At 58.0% G+C, this 22,013-nt stretch overlaps 2 protein-coding genes and 21 non-coding genes across 25 annotated transcripts in view; 15 read left to right on the forward strand and 8 right to left on the reverse strand.

Annotated features, from left to right (window-relative positions):
- Positions 1-5,826, forward strand: part of MCM3AP (minichromosome maintenance complex component 3 associated protein) — a 28,711-nt gene extending 22,885 nt beyond the window's left edge. The window contains exons 26-29 of one of the 2 annotated variants that reach the window (XM_076341981.1): positions 1,016-1,222; positions 1,872-2,022; positions 2,512-2,676; positions 5,598-5,826. In XM_076341981.1, the coding sequence (XP_076198096.1) occupies positions 1,016-1,222; positions 1,872-2,022; positions 2,512-2,670 (517 nt within the window). In that variant the 3' untranslated portion in view covers positions 2,671-2,676; positions 5,598-5,826. Of the gene's footprint in view, positions 1-1,015; positions 1,223-1,871; positions 2,023-2,511; positions 4,077-5,597 lie in introns of those variants that run through there. The other variant, XM_076341982.1, reaches the window with a different exon arrangement.
- Positions 4,296-4,377, reverse strand: TRNAS-GCU (transfer RNA serine (anticodon GCU)). Its single transcript has one exon. It is a non-coding gene; the product is annotated as a tRNA-Ser (tRNA).
- Positions 4,492-4,564, forward strand: TRNAM-CAU (transfer RNA methionine (anticodon CAU)). Its single transcript has one exon. It is a non-coding gene; the product is annotated as a tRNA-Met (tRNA).
- TRNAM-CAU (transfer RNA methionine (anticodon CAU)) lies at positions 4,816-4,888 on the reverse strand. The gene has a single exon. It is a non-coding gene; the product is annotated as a tRNA-Met (tRNA).
- TRNAS-GCU (transfer RNA serine (anticodon GCU)) lies at positions 5,072-5,153 on the forward strand. Its single transcript has one exon. It is a non-coding gene; the product is annotated as a tRNA-Ser (tRNA).
- A 523-nt stretch (positions 5,827-6,349) lies between the features above and the next one.
- On the forward strand, positions 6,350-20,101 carry LOC143162129 (vitelline membrane outer layer protein 1 homolog). 2 transcript variants are annotated; one of them, XM_076341984.1, is made up of 3 exons: positions 6,350-6,538; positions 6,624-6,739; positions 6,881-7,486. In XM_076341984.1, exons 1-3 carry the CDS (start codon positions 6,350-6,352, stop codon positions 7,167-7,169), a joined length of 594 nt encoding a protein of 197 aa, XP_076198099.1. In that variant the 3' UTR covers positions 7,170-7,486. The 2 variants fall into 2 exon arrangements, 1 of the variants encoding a protein (XP_076198099.1); XR_012995643.1 differs by lacking the exons at positions 6,350-6,538; positions 6,881-7,486 and adding an exon at positions 19,730-20,101 and having other exon boundaries at positions 6,660-6,739.
- On the reverse strand, positions 7,775-7,848 carry TRNAT-AGU (transfer RNA threonine (anticodon AGU)). The gene has a single exon. It is a non-coding gene; the product is annotated as a tRNA-Thr (tRNA).
- On the forward strand, positions 8,491-8,572 carry TRNAS-CGA (transfer RNA serine (anticodon CGA)). Its single transcript has one exon. It is a non-coding gene; the product is annotated as a tRNA-Ser (tRNA).
- On the reverse strand, positions 9,330-9,401 carry TRNAA-UGC (transfer RNA alanine (anticodon UGC)). The gene has a single exon. It is a non-coding gene; the product is annotated as a tRNA-Ala (tRNA).
- Positions 9,652-9,723, forward strand: TRNAP-CGG (transfer RNA proline (anticodon CGG)). The gene has a single exon. It is a non-coding gene; the product is annotated as a tRNA-Pro (tRNA).
- TRNAA-UGC (transfer RNA alanine (anticodon UGC)) lies at positions 10,085-10,156 on the forward strand. Its single transcript has one exon. It is a non-coding gene; the product is annotated as a tRNA-Ala (tRNA).
- Positions 10,448-10,529, forward strand: TRNAS-UGA (transfer RNA serine (anticodon UGA)). The gene has a single exon. It is a non-coding gene; the product is annotated as a tRNA-Ser (tRNA).
- TRNAA-CGC (transfer RNA alanine (anticodon CGC)) lies at positions 11,073-11,144 on the reverse strand. Its single transcript has one exon. It is a non-coding gene; the product is annotated as a tRNA-Ala (tRNA).
- TRNAP-UGG (transfer RNA proline (anticodon UGG)) lies at positions 11,410-11,481 on the forward strand. Its single transcript has one exon. It is a non-coding gene; the product is annotated as a tRNA-Pro (tRNA).
- On the forward strand, positions 11,774-11,846 carry TRNAA-UGC (transfer RNA alanine (anticodon UGC)). The gene has a single exon. It is a non-coding gene; the product is annotated as a tRNA-Ala (tRNA).
- TRNAP-AGG (transfer RNA proline (anticodon AGG)) lies at positions 12,196-12,267 on the reverse strand. Its single transcript has one exon. It is a non-coding gene; the product is annotated as a tRNA-Pro (tRNA).
- TRNAP-AGG (transfer RNA proline (anticodon AGG)) lies at positions 12,843-12,914 on the forward strand. Its single transcript has one exon. It is a non-coding gene; the product is annotated as a tRNA-Pro (tRNA).
- Positions 13,211-13,282, reverse strand: TRNAA-UGC (transfer RNA alanine (anticodon UGC)). The gene has a single exon. It is a non-coding gene; the product is annotated as a tRNA-Ala (tRNA).
- On the reverse strand, positions 14,304-14,385 carry TRNAS-CGA (transfer RNA serine (anticodon CGA)). The gene has a single exon. It is a non-coding gene; the product is annotated as a tRNA-Ser (tRNA).
- TRNAP-UGG (transfer RNA proline (anticodon UGG)) lies at positions 15,204-15,275 on the forward strand. Its single transcript has one exon. It is a non-coding gene; the product is annotated as a tRNA-Pro (tRNA).
- Positions 15,636-15,707, forward strand: TRNAA-UGC (transfer RNA alanine (anticodon UGC)). Its single transcript has one exon. It is a non-coding gene; the product is annotated as a tRNA-Ala (tRNA).
- On the forward strand, positions 16,683-16,756 carry TRNAT-AGU (transfer RNA threonine (anticodon AGU)). The gene has a single exon. It is a non-coding gene; the product is annotated as a tRNA-Thr (tRNA).
- TRNAS-GCU (transfer RNA serine (anticodon GCU)) lies at positions 17,226-17,307 on the forward strand. Its single transcript has one exon. It is a non-coding gene; the product is annotated as a tRNA-Ser (tRNA).
- Positions 20,102-22,013: the final 1,912 nt, after the last annotated feature.

Here is a 22,013-nt window from a genome sequence, read left to right on the forward strand (position 1 = left end):
GAGGCAGCTGCTGGCGCTGCCTGTGGGAGTAGCATTCAGCTGGCCATTGTGCTATCAGAGTTGCTCGGTGAACTCCGAGGAGGTTGCTTGGGGCCTCTGTGATGAACATACAGTGCCATCACGATGTTGAAAACCAGCATATGGCATCCTCCCAGAACGTGCTAGTGTACATCTCCTTGAAATGACGTACAAGGGTGTGCTGAAACTGGGTAGTAAATAGATTTTATTTCTTCAGGGTTACTCAGCTGTCAAAGAAATGGATTACTTGGAGGGTGCTTAAAGCATTATAAATGGAGAAATTAACTTCTGCCAAAGAAAACACTGCTGAGGCTTTGGAATTAGACTTCTACTCTAGGTACACAAAGCATGGAGGAAAAAACAGTGCGAGGTTGGGGAAGAGCATAGGGATAGATCGTAAACATGTCCTTTATTTAATAGTGCCCTCTCCCTTACATTCACCTTCAGTTGCAGCCTGGACCTGACAGATGAATTACATGTTAGATGATCTGCAGATTTGCTCTTTAATAATTACTTGTTAATTTTGCAGCATGCTGAGTTCAAAAGGAGGCTTTGTTCCCAACTTGTGGGAAGACATCAGGAAAGTCCCACTGCTAAGATAAAACGCTAGAGGTTGAGGGGGGAGGGTGCCTTAGAGCTGTGTGGCATTAAAGTATTTGAGATCTCAAGGGTCTATCTCGCTTCCCTAGCCTTGTCCAGAGTGAAGCCATCTCTCTTCCCTCTTGGAAGCTTAGCTGCTGCTCTGCTGTGTAGCAGGAGATGTTAGGTAGATACCTTTCTTTGGGGTGAATCCCAGCCCCCTGTCAGATTAGTTTCTCTCAAATCCCACACACAGGTGGTGGTATGTTGGACCCTGGTACAAGGGAATTATGTCTCCAAATGATCAGTTCTTACTCCCTGCTATTTCCAAACTTCAAGCCAGTAGGGAAAAATCAACATGCTCATACCAATTTCTGTGCTTTTGTTTTTTGTTTTTTTTTTTAACCTTCCCCCTCAGGTCAAGGGTAAAATCTTCTGACTCTTTTAAGAAACCCTGTATCATCTCCATGATGCCAGGCCAATATGGTTCTGGCATGAGCATGCTGTCAGGTCAAGAAAAGAGCATTCCCAATGCAGATGAATTCACAGACACAGCTTCAGCCCAGGAGCTTCTCCCAGAGCGTCTGTTGGCACAGTTGCAACTGGAGAAAATAGAGAACAGGAGGTAAGTTCCCAGAGCAGCTATCCTTTCCTTGCAGCTCTGTCCCATTGTAATTGTAAACAATTTCTAACTTGTATGTAATGGGAAGCTGAAGTCCAACAGTGCTAGGAAACAGCCTAGACTATCTCCAGTTTCATCTAATTTCACCAAGCACATCAGTGTAGTTCCCTGTTGGCTCCTACTTGCATCACAGGAACAGTCCAGGATGGTAGAAATACTTGGAGCTTTGAGGAACGTTTGGAAACTCTCTGTGGTCAATCAAGCCACCAAAACTAAAGCAGTACAGTGTGTACAGTAGTCTGTCCTGCAGTATCACAAATGTCTATAAAATCCACTTTGGGATGTCAGTTTGGTGCCTGTAGCAATGCAGATCACAAAGCTGAAGAACTAAAGCTTTTGAGGTTGGCCCAAGCGTTTCTTGTCTTTGCTGCCTTCCCCATCAGTTGGGTGTCTTCAGTCTGTGTGGCTCCTTTCTATACCACAACCTTCTACGATGGATTTTTGTCATAGCAGTGGGGTATGTCAGACTGTGTTGGAGATGTCTGTGAACATCTTGCAGACACTTCTGAACCCAAAACTCTTGGTTAACCCACTGGTTACAAGAACAAAGCTAGGCTGCAATCTGACTGATGCTCTTAATCTTTCTGTCCAGGTTTGAAGAACAGTTGCACCAATGTCTATCTGAGGACATTGAGCCCCTTGGCGATTTCGTAGGTCTTCCTCTCTACCTCCCCCAGTCTCTGGTCTCCACCCCAACTGTCACCTGTCCGTTGATGAAGAGTCCCATGTCATCTGCTCGAGAGGTAAGAAAGGGTGGTACTGAGAATTAACTGTAGGTCTGAGGAGTGCAGGTGCCAAACCTGCTGTAGTTACAAAACCTTTAGTGGGAATTACCTTGGTATGCAGTTTTGGATAGACTTGGGAAATAAAGAATTGAAAAACTATGCCTTGGAAATAACTTCTTTCCAGGGAGGGGAATGCTTTCTGCAGATCTGGAATAAGAGTTCTTCACAGGTGTTAATGCTTTCTGCTGCTGGCAGTCATAACAGTATCCCATGTGGTGCTGCACTTTAGCTTAGGAAATCATCAGTTGTGGGTCAATTTCCCCCAGTTAAAGGAAGGCTGGGGACAGAAATAGCAGAACATGCTATTTTTGCCTTCCCTCCTTGGGTGGGGGGTGCTGACCTCCATGGTTGTTCTCAAAAGTGGGGGAACAGCCAGTGAGCTGAGAAGTTCCTTGTTGGTACTGGGTAATGCTGCTTTCTTGGTCTCATCTCTTTCTTTCTGTCCAGGCTGGGAGTCAAGAGGGATGCAGACTTCTGGTGGAGGAGGTAAGCCCCACGCTGTCGGACAGACTGAAACACTTGCAGCGGCTCCTCAGAGCGAACAAGGAGGGTGAAGTTGCCTCCGAGCTCCACCTATCTGCTCTGGTGGACATGGTGGATATTTGAGCAGAGGTGAGACACGTGTGCAGACCAAGAGACTTGGTAAAGAAATCCAGGGCTGGGTGATTGAACAGATAAACCCCTGGCGCATGTTCTAGAAAAAGCAGGTGTCCTCCTGGGAGAAGAACAGAGCAGACCTGGGGCCTGGGCCCTTCTCATGTGGCTGCCTTGCACAGGGACGGTGTGTCGTGGCTAGCTGTGTCCCTTTGGCTCACTGCTGAGCTTTGGCTGGTCTGGGCCTCCCTCCCTTTTCTGCTTCACAGGCACAGAGATGAGTCACATTCTTTTCTTGGAAAGCCTTAAATTGACACTCCGTTTTTTTCTTTCTACCAGCTCTCATTGGGTAAACATAGCTTCACCAGGAGAAAACTATAAGGTAGCAGGGGCCCCTGGGAACATTAGGGCAATTGCTCTCCATAGTCACAGTCCCCGAGATGTCCCAGCTTTGTGCTTGCCTGCTTCATGCAGAAGCTACCTTGCAGCAGCACTGTAGTTTGAAGTTGCTGTTTTGCTGCCCAGGAATGTCAATACTGTCATTCTCGAGTCGGTGCAACACTTGGCTGCATTTTGTACTTAATGATGCTCGACGCAAATCCAGCAGGATTTTTGTGTTGCTGGGCCCAAATGTTACTGTATTGAATATTTACGGCATTAAAACCAGTGAGTTGCTTATTCTACAGATTGATTGTCATGCTGGAAAGCAGGACATTTTCTTCAGTAAACAGCTATGGAGAAATGATTTTCCTATTTTGGAAGAGCAGATCACCTGCATTCTCCAGTATTTAAAAAGCTGTGGCTTTGACAGTTGAAGACCTTTGGTTTTAGTTTAATATTGATTCCCAGTAAATAGTAGGAAGATGTACTTCATGTCTGCAGTACTCCTGTACAAGTAATCTTTTTTTTATTACAATATCAGCAGATTTTTCTCAAACTTCTGCCTGGTGAAATACAAATTACTGCAGCTTTGGGGGTGAACGCTGATGATCTTGCCTGCCAGAGACGGGTTTTCTGACTTGCTTCTAATTTCATTTGAAACTCTCAGTAGTCCAAATCTGTCAGCTACCTTCCAAAAAAGTAATTTTATAGTGGTTTTTTTAATAGCATTTGTATTATCTCTCTTAAACCTAGAATAGCAATAGTAGGTTAATATTAAATTGAAATAAGAAATTTGAACTGAAGAAATTATGCTTTGAGGCTGTTCATGCCACATGCTGAGTTGTGTTAACTTTCACTGGTTGTATGCAAAGCGAAGCCTGTGTGCTGCTCTCCGCCACGCTTTACCCCTGTGCTGCTGTTGATGTTCTCAGATTACCTGGAATTCAGCTGTAAAAACCCAAAAATGTTTTGGGATGCGGTTCACACCATCTGCTGTAAATGTGGTTTGTACCTAATAAATTTTTAGTGGCTTGAAATGTGCTGTCACCTCATTGCTATGCATAGCTCCTGGTATGGGATGCTGTCAACCTGCGTGAAATACCTAGGTTTGCCAGCCTGCGGGGCGGGGGCAGGGCTGTGGCTGCTAGCCCCGCAGTGCTGTAGAGGCTGGTTTCACTCCCTGGCACCCCCCCACGTCTTCTTGCCCCAGGACCTCACGCCTTAGCTGCGGCTCCGGGGCGTGGCGGCAAAAGTCCCGACGAGGGTGGGATTCGAACCCACGCGTCCAGAGCACAATGGATTAGCAGTCCATCGCCTTCACCACTCGGCTACCTCGTCCTGCCCCGCGCCTCCTGCGGCCCCGCCCTCCGCGCCGCCAACCAGCCTCACTTCTCCCTTCCGCCCGCGCCGCCGTGGGGTCGCTGAGGGCCCAGCCCGGCTTGCTCTGCCGCCGCCCTCTTAGCGCAGCCGGCAGCGCGTCAGTCTCATAATCTGAAGGTCCTGAGTTCGAGCCTCAGAGAGGGCAGAGCTTTTGCCGCCCCGCCTGGTGGGGGGAGCCGGCCACCGCGGGGGGCGGTGCCGGGATGGCCTTTTTGCAGGGCCGCCTCGCCGCGGCGGGGAGGAGGGGACCGTGGCGCGCGGGGCATGGAGGGGAGGGCCCCGGGGGTGGGCGGGGCTGGGCCCACCACACAGCCCTCTCACGCGGCCGTGGGGCTGCGCGGGGCAGCAAAATGGCGGCCCACCCCAACTCCACGCCAGGCGGGGCGGCAAAAGCTCTGCCCTCTCTGAGGCTCGAACTCAGGACCTCCAGATTATGAGACTGACGCGCTGCCGGCTGCGCTAAGAGGGCGATGGCAGGTTAGACCCCAGCTGGGCGTCCAGCGGGCGGCGGGGCCGGCCCTCAGCGCGGCGGGCAGCCCCGCCGCGGAACGGCCGGGCCGGGCCCCGACGGGGCAGCGGCGGCCCGCTGGCAGCGGGCGACGGGGCCCCGCTCCGGTTAGCGAGGGGCGGGGCCGTGCGGGGTGTGGGGCAGGACGAGGTGGCCGAGTGGTGAAGGCGATGGACTGCTAATCCATTGTGCTCTGCACGCGTGGGTTCGAATCCCACCCTCGTCGGGATTTTTGCTGCGGAGCGGGAGGAATGAGGACGGCCCGGGCTGGCTTGTTCTGCGGCCGGGTGTGGCTCAAGCAGGAGCTTGAGCTAGATGATTGCCAAAGAAACAAGAAGTCAGCAAAAAACTGCAGTAACTAGGGGAAAAGTAAAGGCGGCAGGGGGAGATCACGACCACCAACTCAAGACTGGGAAGACTTGCTTCCCAGAAATCTGCAAGGAGTATGCGTGCTAATTTACATGGCAAGCGAGGCTAATTTGAACATAACTAACCAATAAGCATGAACTTAGGTGGGTTTTTGCTAATCATGTAACAATATAAATACACTGTAGTTCTTTTGTGTGCTGTGCTGGCTTTGTGGAATTGCCACCTAGCACCCATCTTTGCACAAACATGAGATAAATAAGTATCTTGGCTCTGTGTGTAAGATTGGCTTATTGCACACCAGGTACCGGATCCCACTTGTGGGACAACAGCATGGCAACTGCATCCTCCCAAGGGGAAGAGGTCACCAGTCCCCCCGCAGTAGCATTTGACTTCGGAAGGAGGAAACTGAGGAGCCCAGGCAGAAGAAATTGAAGAAGCATCTAAAAGGGCAGCCAGGTCCTGTCATGGGGGTGGCTGGAAGTCTCTTATCCAAGACTCATGGAAATAAAAACACTCAGAAATCCTTAAAAGAGCTGTTACTGCAGAAAGTGGCTGTTAAGCAGTAAGATGATAACCCTCTGAAAGAGGAGGGTGCAACTGGAAAGCAAGCTGGGACAAATGAAACGTGAAGCCATGATGAAATGGATAACTTGGGGAATGAGGGCAGAGAAGATGGGAAGGGATTTCCATCAGAGGTATCGGTGAATGTGCCTCTTCATTTTAACTGCAAAAAAGAAAGAAAGAGCAAAAGTCAGAATGCAAATAGCATCTTGCACATGGTGGGAGCCCAGAGCGGGAGGGGAAAGTGCCCCGGCTCCATGCTGCCCTGAGCCCTGGTTGGCACTGGGATGCCCGCTGGCTCCAGGTGAGCTGCCCGGAGAGGGACCCAAACAAAGAGCTCGTGGATCAGCTCCCTGCACCCCTCTCCTGCAGCTAATCCTGGCCGTCCAACAGGCCTGGGCACCCTGGGAAGGTAACTGAGATGCTGCCAGGTCCCTCCTGCCAGCCTGCTAGGTATAAGAGCCCAGTGGTCCGGCTGCAGGCAGGGCAGCCATGCCGTGGGGCCAGGTCCTGCTGCTGCTGCTTGCGGGGCTTGCAGGCACTGCAGGGCAGGGGCAGGAGTGGGACCTGGGTGGGAGGGATGCCTCGGTCATTGCCGTGTTCAGTGGGGGACCCTGGGGAGACTGGGCCTGGCCGGAGATGTGCCCCAAGGGCTCCTACGCCAGCAGCATTAGCTTCAAGGTGCAGCCTCCATCCCAGTGCCCACAGCTGGTCCAGGGACGCCGCTCCCACAGGGAGTTAACCCCCCACCTCCGTTCCCTCACAGGTAGAGGCGTCCCAGGGGGTAATGGAGGACGACACGGCGCTCAACGGGATTAGGCTGTGCTGCTCCCGCAGCAGGGACCCCAGTGGTGGCAACACAGCCGAGTCCCAGAGTGGCAGGTGAGCCCCCAGCCCCCCCCGTCCCCTCTCTGTGGCTGGAAAGCCTCCTCCACGGCTGCCTACAGCTCCGAAGGGCTTGCACTGTCTCCTCCTCCCACACCCCCTGGCCTCGGCACGAACCATCTCCTCTCCCCCGTCTAGGTGGGGCCACTGGTCGGAGGTGGCCCACTTGGTGGGCTTCACGCTGCGGGTTGAGGCGCCCCAGTGTGGGCTCCTGAGCAATGAAGTGGCCACCACAAGCGCCCGCTTCGCCTGCTCCGATGGGCACGTCCTGGAGGGGCCGGGGTCCACCTGGGGCCAGTGGGGTGGCTGGAGCGCCCAGTGCCCCAGGGCAGCGTGTGGCATCAAGACACGGCAGGATCCTGCACAGGGGCTGAAGAGGGATGACACGGCCCTGAATGATCTGAATGAACTCTTCTGCTGCCCATAATGAGTGCTGGAAACCCACTGCAGGGCACCCAATCTCATGACCCAACTCCACAGCAGAGCCTGTGCCGGGGTCCCCTCTCCCAGGACCCCACATCTGCTGGGAGATGCCTCAGCCCTGGTACCCTCAGGGGGCACCTTCCCCTTGTCCCCATGGGCTCCATCATTGCACAAGTGCTGCTGCTGGCCCCCCAACACTTACCCTGCTTCCCAGAGATGCTCCCAAGTCCTTTCTGCCCCCACCCAGACTTCAAGATATTCCCCAGCATCTCCAGGGCTGTCCCTGTCCTACCCTGAAATGAGCTTTCCGTAAAAGCATGCACCCAGACTGTGCCGTGGCAGCTTCATCATTGGGAGAGGGCAAACCAGGGCAGAGAAGCAGGGAGCTGTGGCCAGCCCTGCCAGGGCATGGCGATGCATCCCCCACTGAAGGGGGTAACCGAGAAGTTGCAGCCAGACCCTCCTCAAAGGGCAAAAGGATGGGAGGCTGTGAGCACTGGCAGAAATCCCAATGGGGCAGAAGGGAGTGGGGCCAATGGGGACCCCTACTCGAGGCAGAGTCCCTCAGCACACTGCTTGAGGCAGGGAGGAAAAGCAGCCCCCAGGCCCAGGCACCACTGGGAGTCGAACCCAGGATCTCCTGTTTACTAGACAGGTGCTTTAACCAGCTGAGCCATGGTGCCCACCTGCCCCACCACCATTGGGTGCCCCACAACCACAGGGTGTGCCACAGCCACAGCCCCTGCCCAGCCCCTGTTCTCATCCCGCTGCCACCCCAACACCAGAGTCACCCTGCAGGACCAATGGGCCTAGGCACAGGAATGGGACTCCGGGGATGGGGGACAGTCCTGTGTGTCACGCTAAGCTGAAAGCCCCGGTGACTGTGGGGTGTCCCTGGGGGATAAAAGTCAACAGCCGGGTCCCAAATGAGCTCTGCACCAGCCAGGTGGGAGTGGGGTGGTGGGTGCCCAAAAGGAGGGCTCGTCCGGGAGTTGAACCCAGGACCTCTTGTACCCTAAGCGAGAATCATACCCCTAGACCAACGAGCCAGGGTGCACAGCTGACTGGGCACCCCCCACCCTGTGCCGGGCACTGGGGTGCTGGGGGGGCAGTGCTGCCCAGGGACCCCAAGGCCCTGGGCACTGCTTTTCAGGGATGGGCCCTGCCACCAGCCCCTGGGGAGCAGAGTGGGGCTGAGCATGTGTGCAGGGATGCACTGGCCACCCTGGAGGCTTCCCTGCTTCCCAGGAAAAAGGGGCACCCAGGGGGGATCGGGGGTGCCCGGGGCCGGGGGCAGCTATGTCCCCCAGGTGCCCCGGGCTGGGGCTGTGATGGCCGAGGGGTGAAGGCATTGGACTCGAAATCCAATAGGGTTTTCCTGCGCAGGTTCGAATCCTGCTCACAGCGAGAGATTTTACCTGCCACTATGGGAACTGGGCTGGGGGAAGCAGGGGCGGGAGCAGGTTGGGGTCCACGGCAGCCCCAGCCCTGCTCCTCACCTCCTCTCTGGGAAGCAGCTCCCGTACCGGGGAACCTCCTCCCTGGCAGCCCCAGGAGAGTGAGGCAACGTAGGGCAGGGAGCCATGGACCACTTGCCCCTGGGCCAGATGAAATCCTCCCCTGTGGGGAGGGACCACCCAGAGAGACTGGGGACCCACAGCCATGGGGTGTCAGTTGTGGGTTTATCTGCAAGATGCTTTTACCAGTGGGCTGTGGGCCAGCTGGGACCCACGCTGAGCCCAGGGCTGTGAGCCCAAGGGGGAGGGCTGGGGAGCCCAATGCAGGCTTGGGATACGGTTCCACCTTTAGGTGCGAGAGGACCTGGGTCCAACTCCCAGAGGAGTCCTCCCTTTGGGCAAAGCCTGCCCTGCTTTTGTCTGGGGAGTACAGACCTCATTTGGGGTCAGCTGTTGGCTTTCGTCCCCTTGTTCCCCCCAACGGTCACCGCAGCTTTGGGTTGGGCAGGGTGAGTGGGACAGCTCCCTCTCTCGGGTGTCCTGGCATGGGGTGCGGGCACCCACTGCACCTACCGTGCACCACTGCTGTCCCCCCAGTCCTGGGCCAGCCATACCCACAGGCAGCCCCAGGGCTTTTCTGTGGGGCCTGGGGTGCTCTGCTAGCCCTGCAGCCGGCCGGGAGAGGGCTCTGGGGAGACAAAAGGACATGGAGATGCTGGGGGTTGAACCCAGGGCCTCTTACATGCAAAGCAAGCGCTCTCCCACTGAGCTACATCCCCCTGTACATGGGCAGGACTGTGCCCAGGGGTTCCCGCTGACCCCTGTGGTCCAGCTGTCCCCACAGCCACTGGGGCCAGGGCAGTTATGTGCTGTGGCCACGTCCAAATGCCGGCCCCACATCCTGGGCACAGTAAGATGGACTTCCCTGCTCCAGTCTCTGCCATGGGCAAAAGGCAGCATCAGCCACCCTCATCAACCCCCAAAATTGTGGGGTGCAGATGCTGGGGGTGCACTGGAGTGCAGCACCCTGGCTCGTTGGTCTAGGGGTATGATTCTCGCTTCGGGTGTGAGAGGTCCCGGGTTCAACTCCCGGACGAGCCCTCCTTTTGGGCACCCACCTTCCTTGGCTGGCACATGGGACCATGGTGTAACCAGGGCACAGAGAGGGCAGCGGTGCCTGGCACAGTGGGGTCAGTCCCATGTCCTAACTGGCATGTCCCCGTGGGCAGGCTGGACCCCCAAGAGCTGGCAGGGAGATGCTGCAGGGTGCTTGGGCAGGGAGGCAGATGGAGGAAGGGGTGGGAACCGCAGAGCAGAGCGGGTGCTGACGGCAGCCGTGTGCCCTGAGAGTCTGCTTCTGGGGCTGGGGCCCTGGGGGCAGAGCAGGGTGAGCAGTGGGCAGTGGGGCAGCGGTGGGGGGGTGAGGGGACTTGCCCAGGCCCCCACGCCTGCTTATGTACAGGGGGATGTAGCTCAGCGGGAGAGCGCTTGCTTTGCATGTAAGAGGTCCTGGGTTCAACCCCCAGCATCTCCATGTCCTTTTCTCCCCGAAACCCGTTGTCTCCCTGGGCATCACTGGAGGATGCTTCCCTTTGGTGCCTGCCCTGTGACGAGGCTCTCTGCTGTACCTGGATTTTTTCCCAGCCATCGGTAAATACCCCTGGATGTCTCCTTTTCCCAACTCCGGCATGTGTGGGTACTGGGGCTGCCAAGGGGTACTGGGACTGTGCAGATGGCCCCACACCAGGCTGGGTGGCATTTTCTCCCCAGAGGCAGACCTCAGGGCAAAGCTGGGGTGTCCCTGCCCCATGCAGTGAGGCCAGGAGCTGTGATGGCCGAGGGGTGAAGGCGTTGGACTTGAAATCCAATAGGGTTTCCCTGCGCAGGTTCGAATCCTGCTCACAGCGAGAGATTTTACCCACAGCTGGATGTGGGGCTGGGGGCCAGTGCAGCCCCATCTCGTGGGAGTCGATGGCTGGAGGGCAGTGGGGAGGGAGACAGCAGCACTCTAGGCAGCTGCCCTTCTCCTGCGCTGGGCACTGGTGGGCCTGCGGGATGGGACCCCTAGGTTCAACTTCCGGACAAGCCCTCCTTTTGGGCACCCACCGCCAGACACAGCCCCTGCAGGGACGGGGCACGGAGGGGGCAGCCACATCCCCTCTGCTGGGATGGTCCCACCACTGCCGGGAGCGAGGTGTGGCCTCGTGCTCTGTGGGCAAAGAGACATGGCTCAGCCATGGCCAGGGCTCGTCCCCTCCTGGGTGGGCAAGGGGCTGTCAGAGCAGTCAGGGATGGCAGAGTGGGGCCCTGCTGCCGCCACGTCCCCACTGGGCAGCTCTGCCTGGGGGTCATGGTGCAGGGTATCTCCTTTGGGGATGCCTTCCAGAGGTAGAAGAAGAGTTTTTTCAAGATCGCCCTGTGGAGAAGGTGGGTTTGATGAGGCAAAAAGCTGGAGATGCTGGGGATTGAACCCAGGGCCTCTTACATGCGAAGCAAGCGCTCTCCCACTGAGCTACATCCCCTTGCCTGAGAGGTTCCTAGAGCTGGGGGTCCTGCTGCCTGCCCTGGTCCTCTTGGCCCCATGGCTTTTGGCGCCAGGGCAGTTACAGCCTGTGGCCATGTTCTGGTGCCAGCCCCCACCTTGCAGCCAGAGCAGAGCAAGGGGGACCTCCCAGCTGTGAAAATCCATCAAGGCCAAAAAGAGCTTCCCCAGGTCCCATCTCACCCCAACCAGTTCCCTGAGTAATGGGGCTCAAGGAGAGGGTTCCTGCCCTTTTACTGCAGCTTGGCTCGTTGGTCTAGGGGTATGATTCTCGCTTTGGGTGTGAGAGGTCCCGGGTTCAACTCCCGGACGAGCCCTCCTTTTGGGCACCTGCCTTCCTTGGCTGGCATGTGTGGCCCCAGCCTGTGGTGGGACCAGGGCCAGGGTGGTAGGAGGGCACCAGTGCTGGTGCAGCCAGGAGGGGCAGAGTGTTTGGGCTGGGCACATCCCCATGGCCAAGATGGAGCCCCTTAGAAGCAGCAGTAAGGATGGTGGAGTGCAGCCCCTGATGGTCTGTTTTTGGGGGCCTTGGGGCAAAGCAGGGTGAGCAGTGAGCAGTGGTGGGGCAGTGAGGGGACTTGCCCAGGCCCCCACCACTGCTTGTGCAGAGGGAATGTAGCTCAGCGGGTAGAGTGCTTGCTTTGCATGTAAGAGGCCCTGGGTTCAACCCCCAGCATCTCCATGTCCTTTTGCCTCCCCAGAGCCCCCTCCCTGCCAGCTGCGGGGCTGCCAGAGCCCCCCACGCCCCACAGAAAAGCCCTGGGGTTGCCTGTGGGCACGGCTGGCCTGGGGATGCTTCCAGGCACCAGCAGGCTGTGAGGAAATGCCCGCAGCTCTTTCCCTCCCTTGCCCAGGCGCTGCGGAGTGTCGTGGCACCTTGTCTCCCTTCCCCAGGGGGCTTGGGGCGAATGTTGGTGTTGGCAGGAGCTGCCGAGTTGGGGAGGCTGCCCATCCCCCCTGTGCTGGGCAGCATCCCCCTGTCTGTGCCCCATCCCCACAGGGGCTGTGCCCGGTGGTGGGTGCCAAAAGAAGGGCTCGTCCGGGAGTTGAACCCGGGACCTCTCGCACCCTAAGCGAGAATCATACCCCTAGACCAACGAGCCAGGGTGCACAGCTGACCGGGCACCCCCACCCTGTGCCAGGCACTGGGGTGCTGGGGGGGCAGTGCTGCCCTGGGACCTTGGGACCCTGGGCACTGCTTTTCAGGGATGGGCCCTGCCACCAGCCCCTGGGGAGCAGAGCGGGGCTGAGCATGTGTGCGGGGATGCACCGGCCACCCTGGAGGCTTCCCTGCTTCCCAGGAAAAAGGGGCAGCAAGGATGGGCTGGGACAGGGGGAGCCAGAGGTGCACAGGGAGCCCCGCAGTACCCCTTCCAGGGGCTGTGATGGCTCTGGGCAGGAGGGGCACAGCCTCTCTGAGGTTTTCCAGGTTTTGCAGCCTTGGGGAGGTGGGAAGTGGCATTTTGCAGGGATGCCAAATGGGCTCCCCTGCATCTCCCCCTGCCTCATCCCCAGGGGAGCCGGGGGAGGTGATGGCCAGAGAGCAGAGGGGAGGGAGAGGGCAGCACCCTGGGGCAGCTGCCCCCCACCTGCACTGGGTATGGGTTGGCCTGTGCAGTGCACAGGGCTGTGGGGCTGTGGGGGACAGGATCTGTGCTGGGTCACAGCTGTGCACCCCGGCTCGTTGGTCTAGGGGTATGATTCTCGCTTAGGGTGCGAGAGGTCCCGGGTTCAACTCCCGGACGAGCCCTCCTTTTGGGCACCCACCACCCCACTCCCACCCCGCCGCTCCCCCCAGCACTGACATTTGCCCCCAGAGACACCCTGAGCCCTGTGGGGAAGGGGCACAAGGTGCCCCCACATTCCGCAGTGCCCATGTAGGGGAAGAGAAAGGGCTGTGGGCATTTCCTCCCAGCCTGCTGGTGCCTGGAAGCAACCCCAGGCCAGCCGTGCCCGCAGGCAACCCCAGGGCTTTTCTGTGGGGATTTGGGGGCTCTGCCAGCCCTGCAGCTGGCAGGGAGGGGGCTCTGGGGAGGCAAAAGGACATGGAGATGCTGGGGGTTGAACCCAGGGCCTCTTACATGCAAAGCAAGCGCTCTTCCGCTGAGCTACATCCCCCTGCACCAGCCTCTCACCTGGCTTTCTCATCACTCCCAGAAAATCCCTGTCTCTGCTTCCTTCCCCAGCGCCCCGGAGCTGCTGCCCATGGGGTCTGGTGCTTTGCAGACCGGGGACGTGTTCTTCTGCACACAGCCCCCAGCCAGAGCTGCCCAGTGGGGACGTGGCAGCAGCAGGGCCCCGCTCTGCCGTCCCCCACTGCTCTGACAGCCCCTTGCCCACACAGGAGGGGATGAGCCCTGGCCATGGCTGAGCCATGTCTCTTTGCCCACGCAGCACCGGGCAGCACCTCGCTCCCGGCAGTGGCGGGACCATTGCAGCAGAGAGGACGTGGCCGAGTTGGGGAGGCTGCCCATGCCCCCTGTGCCAGGCAGCATTGCCCCATCCATGCCCCGTCCCTGCAGGGGCTGTACCTGGTGGTGGGTGCCCAAAAGGAGGGCTTGTCCAGGAGTTGAACCCGGGACCTCTCGCACCCTAAGCGAGAATCATACCCCTAGACCAACACGCCAGGGTGCACAGCTGTGACCCAGCACAGATCCTGTCCCCCAGGGCCCCACAGCCCTGGGCACTGCACAGGCCAACCCGTACCCAGTGCAGGTAGGGGGCAGCTGCCCCAGGGTGCCGCCCTCTCCCTCCCCTCTGCTCTCTGGCCGTCACCTCCTCTGGCTCCCCTGAGGACGAGGGACAGGGTGATGATGGGGAGCCGCTCAGCATCTTGGCAAAATGGTCCACAGGTCCAAATGCTCCACCCCACTCCCCTCGACGGCTGCTTCCTCACCTCTCCCGGGCTTACAAAACCTGGAAAACCGTGGGGGAACCTGTGCCTCTCCTGCCCTGGGGCCATCACAGCCCCTGCCTGGGGCATTGCTGGGGACTAATCCAGGAAGCAGGTTCACTGGTGCAGGAGCTGCTCGCCAGGGAGGAGGTGCAGGGCTGGAACTGCCCTGGCTTCCAGCATGGTCCCACCCTAGCTCCCCCAAGGGCCCCCAGTTTGGGCACCGGGGTGGCAGGTAAAATCTCTCGCTGTGAGCAGGATTCGAACCTGCGCAGGGAAACCCTATTGGATTTCGAGTCCAACGCCTTCACCCCTCGGCCATCACAGCCCCAGCCTGGGGCACCCGGGGGACACACCTGCCCCTCACCCTGGGCACCCCCTGATCCCTGGGAGCAACGCTGCCTGGCACAGGGGGGATGGGTGGCCTTCCCTACTCGGCCACGTCCTATCTGCTGGGATGGTCCCGCCACTGCCGGGAGCGAGGTGCTGCCCAGTGCTGCGTGGGCAAAGAGACATGGCTCAGCCATGGCCAGGGCTCGTCCCCTCCTGGGTGGGCAAGGGGCTGTCAGAGCAGTGGGGGACGGCAGAGCGGGGCCCTGCTGCCACCACGTCCCCACTGGGCAGCTCTGTCTGGGGGCTGTGTGCAGAAAACCATGCCCCTGGTCTGCCCATAGCTGTCCTCCCTGTCCTGGCCAGCCCAGGGGCACCTGAGGGACACTCAGAGCCTGCAAACCCCCGAATCCCATGGGCAGCAGCTCTGGGGGGCTGGGGAAGGAAGCAGCAACAGGCATTTTCTGGGAGCGATGAGAAAGCCCGGTCAGAGGGGGACTTCGGCTTTGGGGGATGCCCCATGCAGGAAGAAGGGCGGGGGGTGATGCTGCAAAGCATGGGCCATTTCAACCACTGCAAGGGCCAGGGAGGTGGTTCTGAGGAGGAAAATCCCCAGAGATGGTGGGAATTGGAGATGCTGGGCACTAATGCCCCACGGCCACCTCCAGCTGCTGGCTCCATGGACAGGCCACAGCAAGAGGGACCTCCCTGCTCCCAGAGTGTGCCAAGGGACACACACAGCCTCAGCTGCCCCCCTAAAACCCCAAAAAGTGTGTGGGGCACAGAGGCTGGGGGTGCAATTGGGTGCAGCACCCCGGCTCGTTGGTCTAGGGGTATGATTCTCGCTTTGGGTGCGAGAGGTCCCGGGTTCAACTCCCGGACGAGCCCTCCTTTTGGGCACCCACCTTCCCTGGCTGCACGTGGGACCATGGTGTAACCAGGGCACAGAGAGGGCAGCGGTGCCTGGCACAGTGGGGTCAGTCCCATGTCCTAACTGGCATGTCCCCGTGGGCAGGCTGGACCCCCAAGAGCTGGCAGGGAGATGCTGCAGGGTGCTTGGGCAGGGAGGCAGATGGAGGAAGGGGTGGGAACCGCAGAGCAGAGCGGGTGCTGACGGCAGCCGTGTGCCCTGAGAGTCTGCTTCTGGGGCTGGGGCCCTGGGGGCAGAGCAGGGTGAGCAGTGGGCAGTGGGGCAGCGGTGGGGGGGTGAGGGGACTTGCCCAGGCCCCCACGCCTGCTTATGTACAGGGGGATGTAGCTCAGCGGGAGAGCGCTTGCTTTGCATGTAAGAGGCCCTGGGTTCAACCCCCAGCATCTCCATGTCCTTTTGCCTCTCCAAAAAGCAAAGTGGGGCAGTGGGTGCCCAAAAGCAGGGCTTGTCCAGGAGTTGCATCCAGGACCTCTCGCACCCTAAGTGAGAATCATGTGCAGCTGGGACCCAGCCCAGATCCTGTCCCCTACAGGTACCCTGCCCCAGCCCTGCCTGGGCTGCTAGTACTAGTGCAAGGGAGAGCACAGAGTTCCCTGCACCCAGGAGCTGCTGGTGCCAGGGGTCAGGGACCTCCCCAGTGGAGGGTCCCCTTTGGCAGCTGGCACAGTTGGAGGGTGCTGCAGGGCTGTTTCATCTTCGCTGTTCCAGCCTCCCTGCCGGCTGGCAATGGCCAAGCAGTAGTTGGTCCCCTTCCCAGGTCCCCTTCTCAGTTCCCACAGTCGGGCTGGGCCAGGAGGAGGTATATGCAGCTGGCTGAGCACTGGGTGTCGCCAGCACCTACTGCACCAGGGAGCTGCTCCTGGCCACTCTCCCCCTTGGTATGTCTCATGCACCTCTCAAAAAACTGGAGACTTTGGGGGTGCCTGAGCCCTCAGATGCTGCACTGAGATTGTTCGGGTCGGCCTTGAGCACTCATGGGTGAGCCGGGCACATGGGCAATGCCCTGGGGACCCACGGGATGCTGGGGTGAGCAGCCAGAGAGAAAGCTGAGACAGAGGCAGCCACCTCATGGCAGTGCAGGGGCTCGGGGCAGCTGGCAGGGCTCTGCCAGGGAAAAGGGAGGGGGGCAGCAAGTCCCCGCAGGGGCTGGGACCCCAAAACCGAGCTGGTGCTGGTAGGGGAGGTGTTGGGCTCCTTGTGCCAGGGGCCTGGGTCATCACTGGGGGTGCTTCCAATGGCAGATAGAGAAGGATTTGGGGGCTGGGGTACCCCAGACCAGGGGCAGTGGTTTGGGACATGGGGGGGGGGGGGGGAGGCAGAGGGTCAGGTGTGTTGGGGGGCACCCCATGGCTGTGAGGCAGGTGGGCACCATGGCTCAGCTGGTTAAAGCGCCTGTCTAGTAAACAGGAGATCCTGGGTTCGACTCCCAGTGGTGCCTGGGCTGAGGGTTGTTTTTCCTCCCTGCCCCAAGCTGAGGGCATTGCTGGGGGGTCTCTGCCCTGCTTCGAGCAGTGGAGCCCCCTACCCCTGTCCCAGTCGACCCCATTCTGGGGGCAAGAAATTTCATTCTGCCCTCTCTCCCTGGGGAGCTCACAGTGGAGAAGATATCCCAAACTATCTCCAGACCCCAGGGGATTTGGGAAACAATCCAAATTGTTTCCCCAATTGTTTTACCCAAATTGAGTATGGAGAGGGGCAAATGAATTGCAAATACCTGCTTGCTGCCCTGCCCAGCTGGCCTGCAACAGGCAGGTGGGCAGCTGGCTGCCACGACCCAGCAGATGGGCTGCCATGGCTCTGCCTGCCCGTCCTGGCTCCCCAGAGGACACCCTGAAGGACCAGCCACAGGTTTGCAGCCTTTGATCAAAAAGGAGAAAAAAATCCCCAAAAAAGGGGTTGGAGCAGGGGACGAGGTGGCCGAGTGGTGAAGGCGATGGACTGCTAATCCATTGTGCTCTGCATGCGTGGGTTCAAATCCCACCCTCGTCGGAGCCCTGGGGACCCCCACCCAGGGGGAAGCTTTTGGTGCAGCCCCCGGTGTGGCCAGCTTCCTCTTGCCTCTCTCTCTTTTGGTCATTCATGTTAAATACATGTCTTATTGCCTCTGGATTGCTGCTCCCACTTGCTGAAGCTGCTCCTGGTTACTCAGGGACCTGCGTTGCCCTTCTGTGCAATGTGCTGGGCCCCAAACTCCTGTGCAGGAGCAGGGTACTGTACCCCTCTATTCCCCAAGCCCACCCGCCGGTCACCCTCCTGCGAGCCAACTACATCTTCTCTGGGAGGCAAAGCACCAAACCATGGGCAGGGAAGATCAGCAACAGGCTGGCTGTACTGGCTGGGCAGTGGTGTGGGCACACCCTGAGCCTGGACACTGCTTTTTTCCCTTCTGCTCTGTCAGCCAATTTATTCCTTTCTGCATCTCCTACGCAAGCCCTGAGCATCTGTATGATGCCAATGGAGCCAAAAGCCAACCCTGGACAAAGCTGTGCCTTGCTGAGCCATCGCAACGTCCTAGAGGTGCTTTTTTGAGGATGGCATAGCTGCTGTGTGTTGGCAGCTCCCTCCTGTGTCTGCAGCAGTGCTTGCAGGGGAGGTTCCTGGGGAAAGGAGAGGGTGAGCAAGATGAAGAGGAAAGAGGTAAAAAGACTTGCCTGCTGGGAGGTTTTTAACTGCTGAAATCCCGGCAGTCTTGCAGAGGGGGAAGCCTTGCATTTCTCAGAGCATGTCTGTGCTTTGACGCAGCTGGGGAAACATGTTGTACCAGCCTTGCAGGTGCCTTCCCTGCTCCCACCCCTTCTTTCCATGGATGAGGATGTGGTCAAGCAATGCTGTGGCTTGGAGGCAAGGCGAGGAAGCTCAGGCTTAGCTGCCTATGCTGCAAGCCCTGCGCTGGCTTTTCGACCTTCCCTGGGGCCATGTTTCCTTCCCATGCCTTGGGGAGATGCCCCTAGGGACCAGCTGGGAGCTGCTTCCCTCTCCTGAGCCAGAAACAGTGATTGGGCTGCAGGGAAACACTGGCCCCATTCCGTCCCGCTGCTGTGGGATGCTGCAGTGCTTGGCCAGCTCTGCTGGCCTGGGAAAGGGGGATGTCCGTGCCCGGACAGCCAGGCACCCTGCAAGAGGGATGCGCGAGATTTCTTGGGGAAAAGGTATGGGTTTCGGTGCACAGGGGTTACAGCCCTGGAGAAACACCAACTTGCAGCTGGAGGTGGTGAAATAGGAAGGGGTAGTGGGTGCAGGCTCCTCCTTGGGCACGGGGGCTGCTGCAGCAGGATGGGACCTGGGGGCTTGCAGGGCAGAGGCAGCTGGGAGAGGAGACAAGCTGACTCCCTTGGGACACCCTTCAACCCTGCTGGGCTGTGTCCGCCCCGGCACACTCCTGCCCCTGCCCTGGCGCACAGTGACGAGGCCTCCTGGGGGGGGACATGCCAGCCTCGGTGACACTGTGGAGCATCAGCCCACCTGGGGACCCGGCAATTATAGGGGACGTGTGGCGGCATGAAACTGGATCATCTGCAGCCCCGGGGTGGCACATGGCAGCTAGAGCCTGGATCTCCCCAGTGGCACCAGCTGTGCTCCGCTCCCCAGGCTGCACACAGTGGCCCTGAAACACCCCAAGTCTGCCCTGGCAAGGACACAGGCAGCCAAGGATGCTCCATGGCTGTGGTGGAGGGGCAGCTGCCCAGGTGGGTCTGTCTGCGTCAGGATGCTGCCTCCTGGCACTGGGGTGTCCGGCTTGCCCATCAGCTGCCTGGGAGCGGTCCCCACATGTCATACTCGCTATGGTGCCGGGGCAAGCCCTGGACGAGAGCACTGGATGCAGGTGTTCCTTGGAGATGGGATGCAGTGGGTCTGTTGCTGCTCCAAAATGTGCCTTTGCCTTTGGCTTTCAGGAGAAATTTTGAGGCAGGGGCAAGCTTCCACCCTCCAGCCGGTCTCAGAGACATCTAGCCCTTGTGTTGTTGGAAATCAAAATGCAGAGCAGTGAAATTGGAGTTGCAAAGTGCTGCTGGGGCTGGTGATGCAAAGGGAAACACAGCGAGTATTGGTCCAGGGCCATGTTTCTCTTTGTGCCCTTACCTGCAGGAAGAACCAGGGCTGAGATGGCCACACATCCTGGATCCAGGATGTGCAGAAGTTAAGAAAATGGGTCTGACGTGTTTGGTTTGGTGAAATTTTCTCGGTTTTGTGGTTCCTCCAGAGAAAGCCATGTCTTAAGTAGAAAGTACTCATTCCCTGAAATGAATATGGGTCAGAAAAACGAGTTGTCGTCTTTCTCCCAAATACCTGCATTTCCAGGAAGAGCTCTTTCCCCTATGGTTTTCCTTTGTTTTAATCTCATTCATTACACAAATCTGATTATTTTAACTTCCTGACACGTGCCTTTTGTTTCCCCTGTCCCCTTCTCCAGGCAAAGGACTTGTTTCAGTACACAGATCCGCTCACATTCAGCAACATGCCCTCTCTAATTGCCCCCGTGCATTTATTTCAAAGCATCGCTGCATCTGTGGATACTCTTCTGGGACACGATGGTCCAATGTGAGCAGAACCTCAAGTACTTAAACTGGGTTGCAAAACTGAAACACACAGTGAGGCTGCAAATCAGAAGATCCTAGCCTCTATCTGGAAGCCTGGAAGGGAGTCCCCCAGGAAGGGCTGTTTTCCCTGGGATCATGGGAGTCCACAGAGGCACAAAAAAAAAGAGAGGGAAGATGATTAGTGAAGGGGAAGAAACGCCGCAGCCCGTAATTAAAAATGTCTTCATGATGTCATTCCATCACAAGGAGGTATAGCTGTGAACTTCTGGCTCACTGCTGGTAGCATATCCAAAAAGCAGGATGGAAAGGCTCTTGCCCTTGGAAATCAGCTCACTGCACAAAATCAGTCAGTTTTGGTGTGCATCTTCTTCAGAAGTGGACTCCAGAGCCCATGATTACTTTGCTTTTAAAATTTGATGTGCCTTCCAAGCAGAATTCATATCCCAGGTGTGAGGAATAATAACAAAAAAAGGCAAAATCCTCTAAGTGGATCCAAAAGCATAACAGTTTGCTCATGCCAGGCTAGCTCAAGTCCCCATGTCTGCATCTGTAGTACCTGGGCAGCTGGGGCAGGAGAAATGCCCTCTGGCATTTTTCTCCCAGCCGTGCGTGGTCCCCCAGCATCCTCACCCCTGCAGCCCCCCTGGTTTTCCTGTTGTCGATGTCACAGGGTTTACCTACAAATACATGTTTCTTGTGTTCAGCCTACATCCCTGAGCTCACCACAGGTGCACTGGGGAGCTGAATTGGTTGTGCTCGGAGGAAGGTGGGGAGCGATGCACCGGGGATGCGCCTGCCCTAAATTCTGCTGAAACACTCCCCTGGCCAGGTGGCATAATACCTAAAAGGTACTTTGGCCTTAGGAAGCAAGGTAATTAATGCCTGTAGCCCAAATCATTTCAATCTTACTCAGTATTAAATGGAAGCAAAACATGACAGATGAAAGAGGGAACTGTTTAATCAGCCGGGGGAGCTTTCCAGGAGAAAACTGCCAGTTGTTGAGTTTCAGGCGGAAGGTATGCACCTGTTCCCCCAGGGGCCGGGGCACCCTATAAAACACTGCACAGTGCCCGGCCCCACCACCTGCTCCCAGCTGCCGCTGCCACCTCCATCTGGGTAAGTCGAGACGGGCTCCGTCTCCTCCCTGCTGAGCTGTTGCTTTCACCGATGCCTTGTGCCTGGTCCTCTACAAGAGTTCAAGGTTTGTTACCTGACTCCCTCCTGCCTACAGAGGATGTTGGGGAAGCATTTATTTCTGCTCCAAAATGAGGAGTGCAAGGGGTTGTGGGATGCAGGGCTTGCAGGATCCACATAGGCAGGTGCATCCTGCATGGTTGTCCTTGCTGAAGAAAAAAAAGAGCAGCACATGCCCAGGTTGCAGGGATTGATGAGTCCCCGTTTATGGCAGGGCATCAGAGGTCCCTTATATTTTGGGATGGGATAGCTTAGCTCATGTTAAGTCCAGCTCACTCACGTTGTATTGATTTAAGTGGGTTTTGCTACAACTAGATGCATCTCAGTGAGCATTTTGCTTGCTGAAGGCTTGCTGTCAGCTTGAAGGCAGGCAGTGTGCAGGAGTGGGTCTGCTCTCAGCACTTTCAGCACCTGGTGCCTCCAGCTCCCCCAGCCGTACAGCTCAAACCAAACTCCTTGCTTTCTTCCGAGCAGGTTACGGGGTGAGGGAAGGGGGAAGCCGGCTCCTGTCCGTTTGGAAAGGCATCCTTCGGGGTTTCTAAACCATCCAAACTCACCCTCTAGCTAGTTCTCCCACACCTCTTATTATGGGAGCCACTGAATGAGGGCTCAGCAGGGGTGGCCCAGCCTCTGCTTTGCATTTACACCCTGGCTCTGGCTTTCAGGTGTACGTCTTCGCCGAGCGATGTCCTGCTATGACCTGTGCCTGCCCTCCTCCTGCAGCCCCCGGCCACTGGCCACCAGCTGCAACCAGCCCTGCTTCTGCCGCTGCGTGGACTCCGCCACTGTCATCCAGCCCCCCACCGTCGTGGTCACCCTGCCTGGGCCCATCCTCACCTCCTACCTGCAAAACACGACAGTGGGGTCCACGGCATCGGTGGCTGTCGGGAGCTACCTCCGGTGCTGTGGGGTCCCCATGGCCTCCAGTGGTCCCCGGGGGCTGGGGAAGGTGGGACTGCTGTG

This window comes from Aptenodytes patagonicus, chromosome 6, assembly GCF_965638725.1.
Source record: "Aptenodytes patagonicus chromosome 6, bAptPat1.pri.cur, whole genome shotgun sequence".
NCBI classification, from domain to species: Eukaryota; Metazoa; Chordata; class Aves; order Sphenisciformes; family Spheniscidae; genus Aptenodytes; species Aptenodytes patagonicus.

Excerpts from the sequence above, each read along its gene's own strand:
- LOC143162129 (XM_076341984.1), top strand. The coding sequence starts at position 6,350 with ATGCCGTGGGGCCAGGTCCTGCTGCTGCTGCTTGCGGGGCTTGCAGGC. Across the intron at positions 6,539-6,623 it reads CCAGCAGCATTAGCTTCAAG|GTAGAGGCGTCCCAGGGGGT; the intron begins GTGCAGCCTCCA and ends GTTCCCTCACAG. Across the intron at positions 6,740-6,880 it reads GCCGAGTCCCAGAGTGGCAG|GTGGGGCCACTGGTCGGAGG; the intron begins GTGAGCCCCCAG and ends TCCCCCGTCTAG.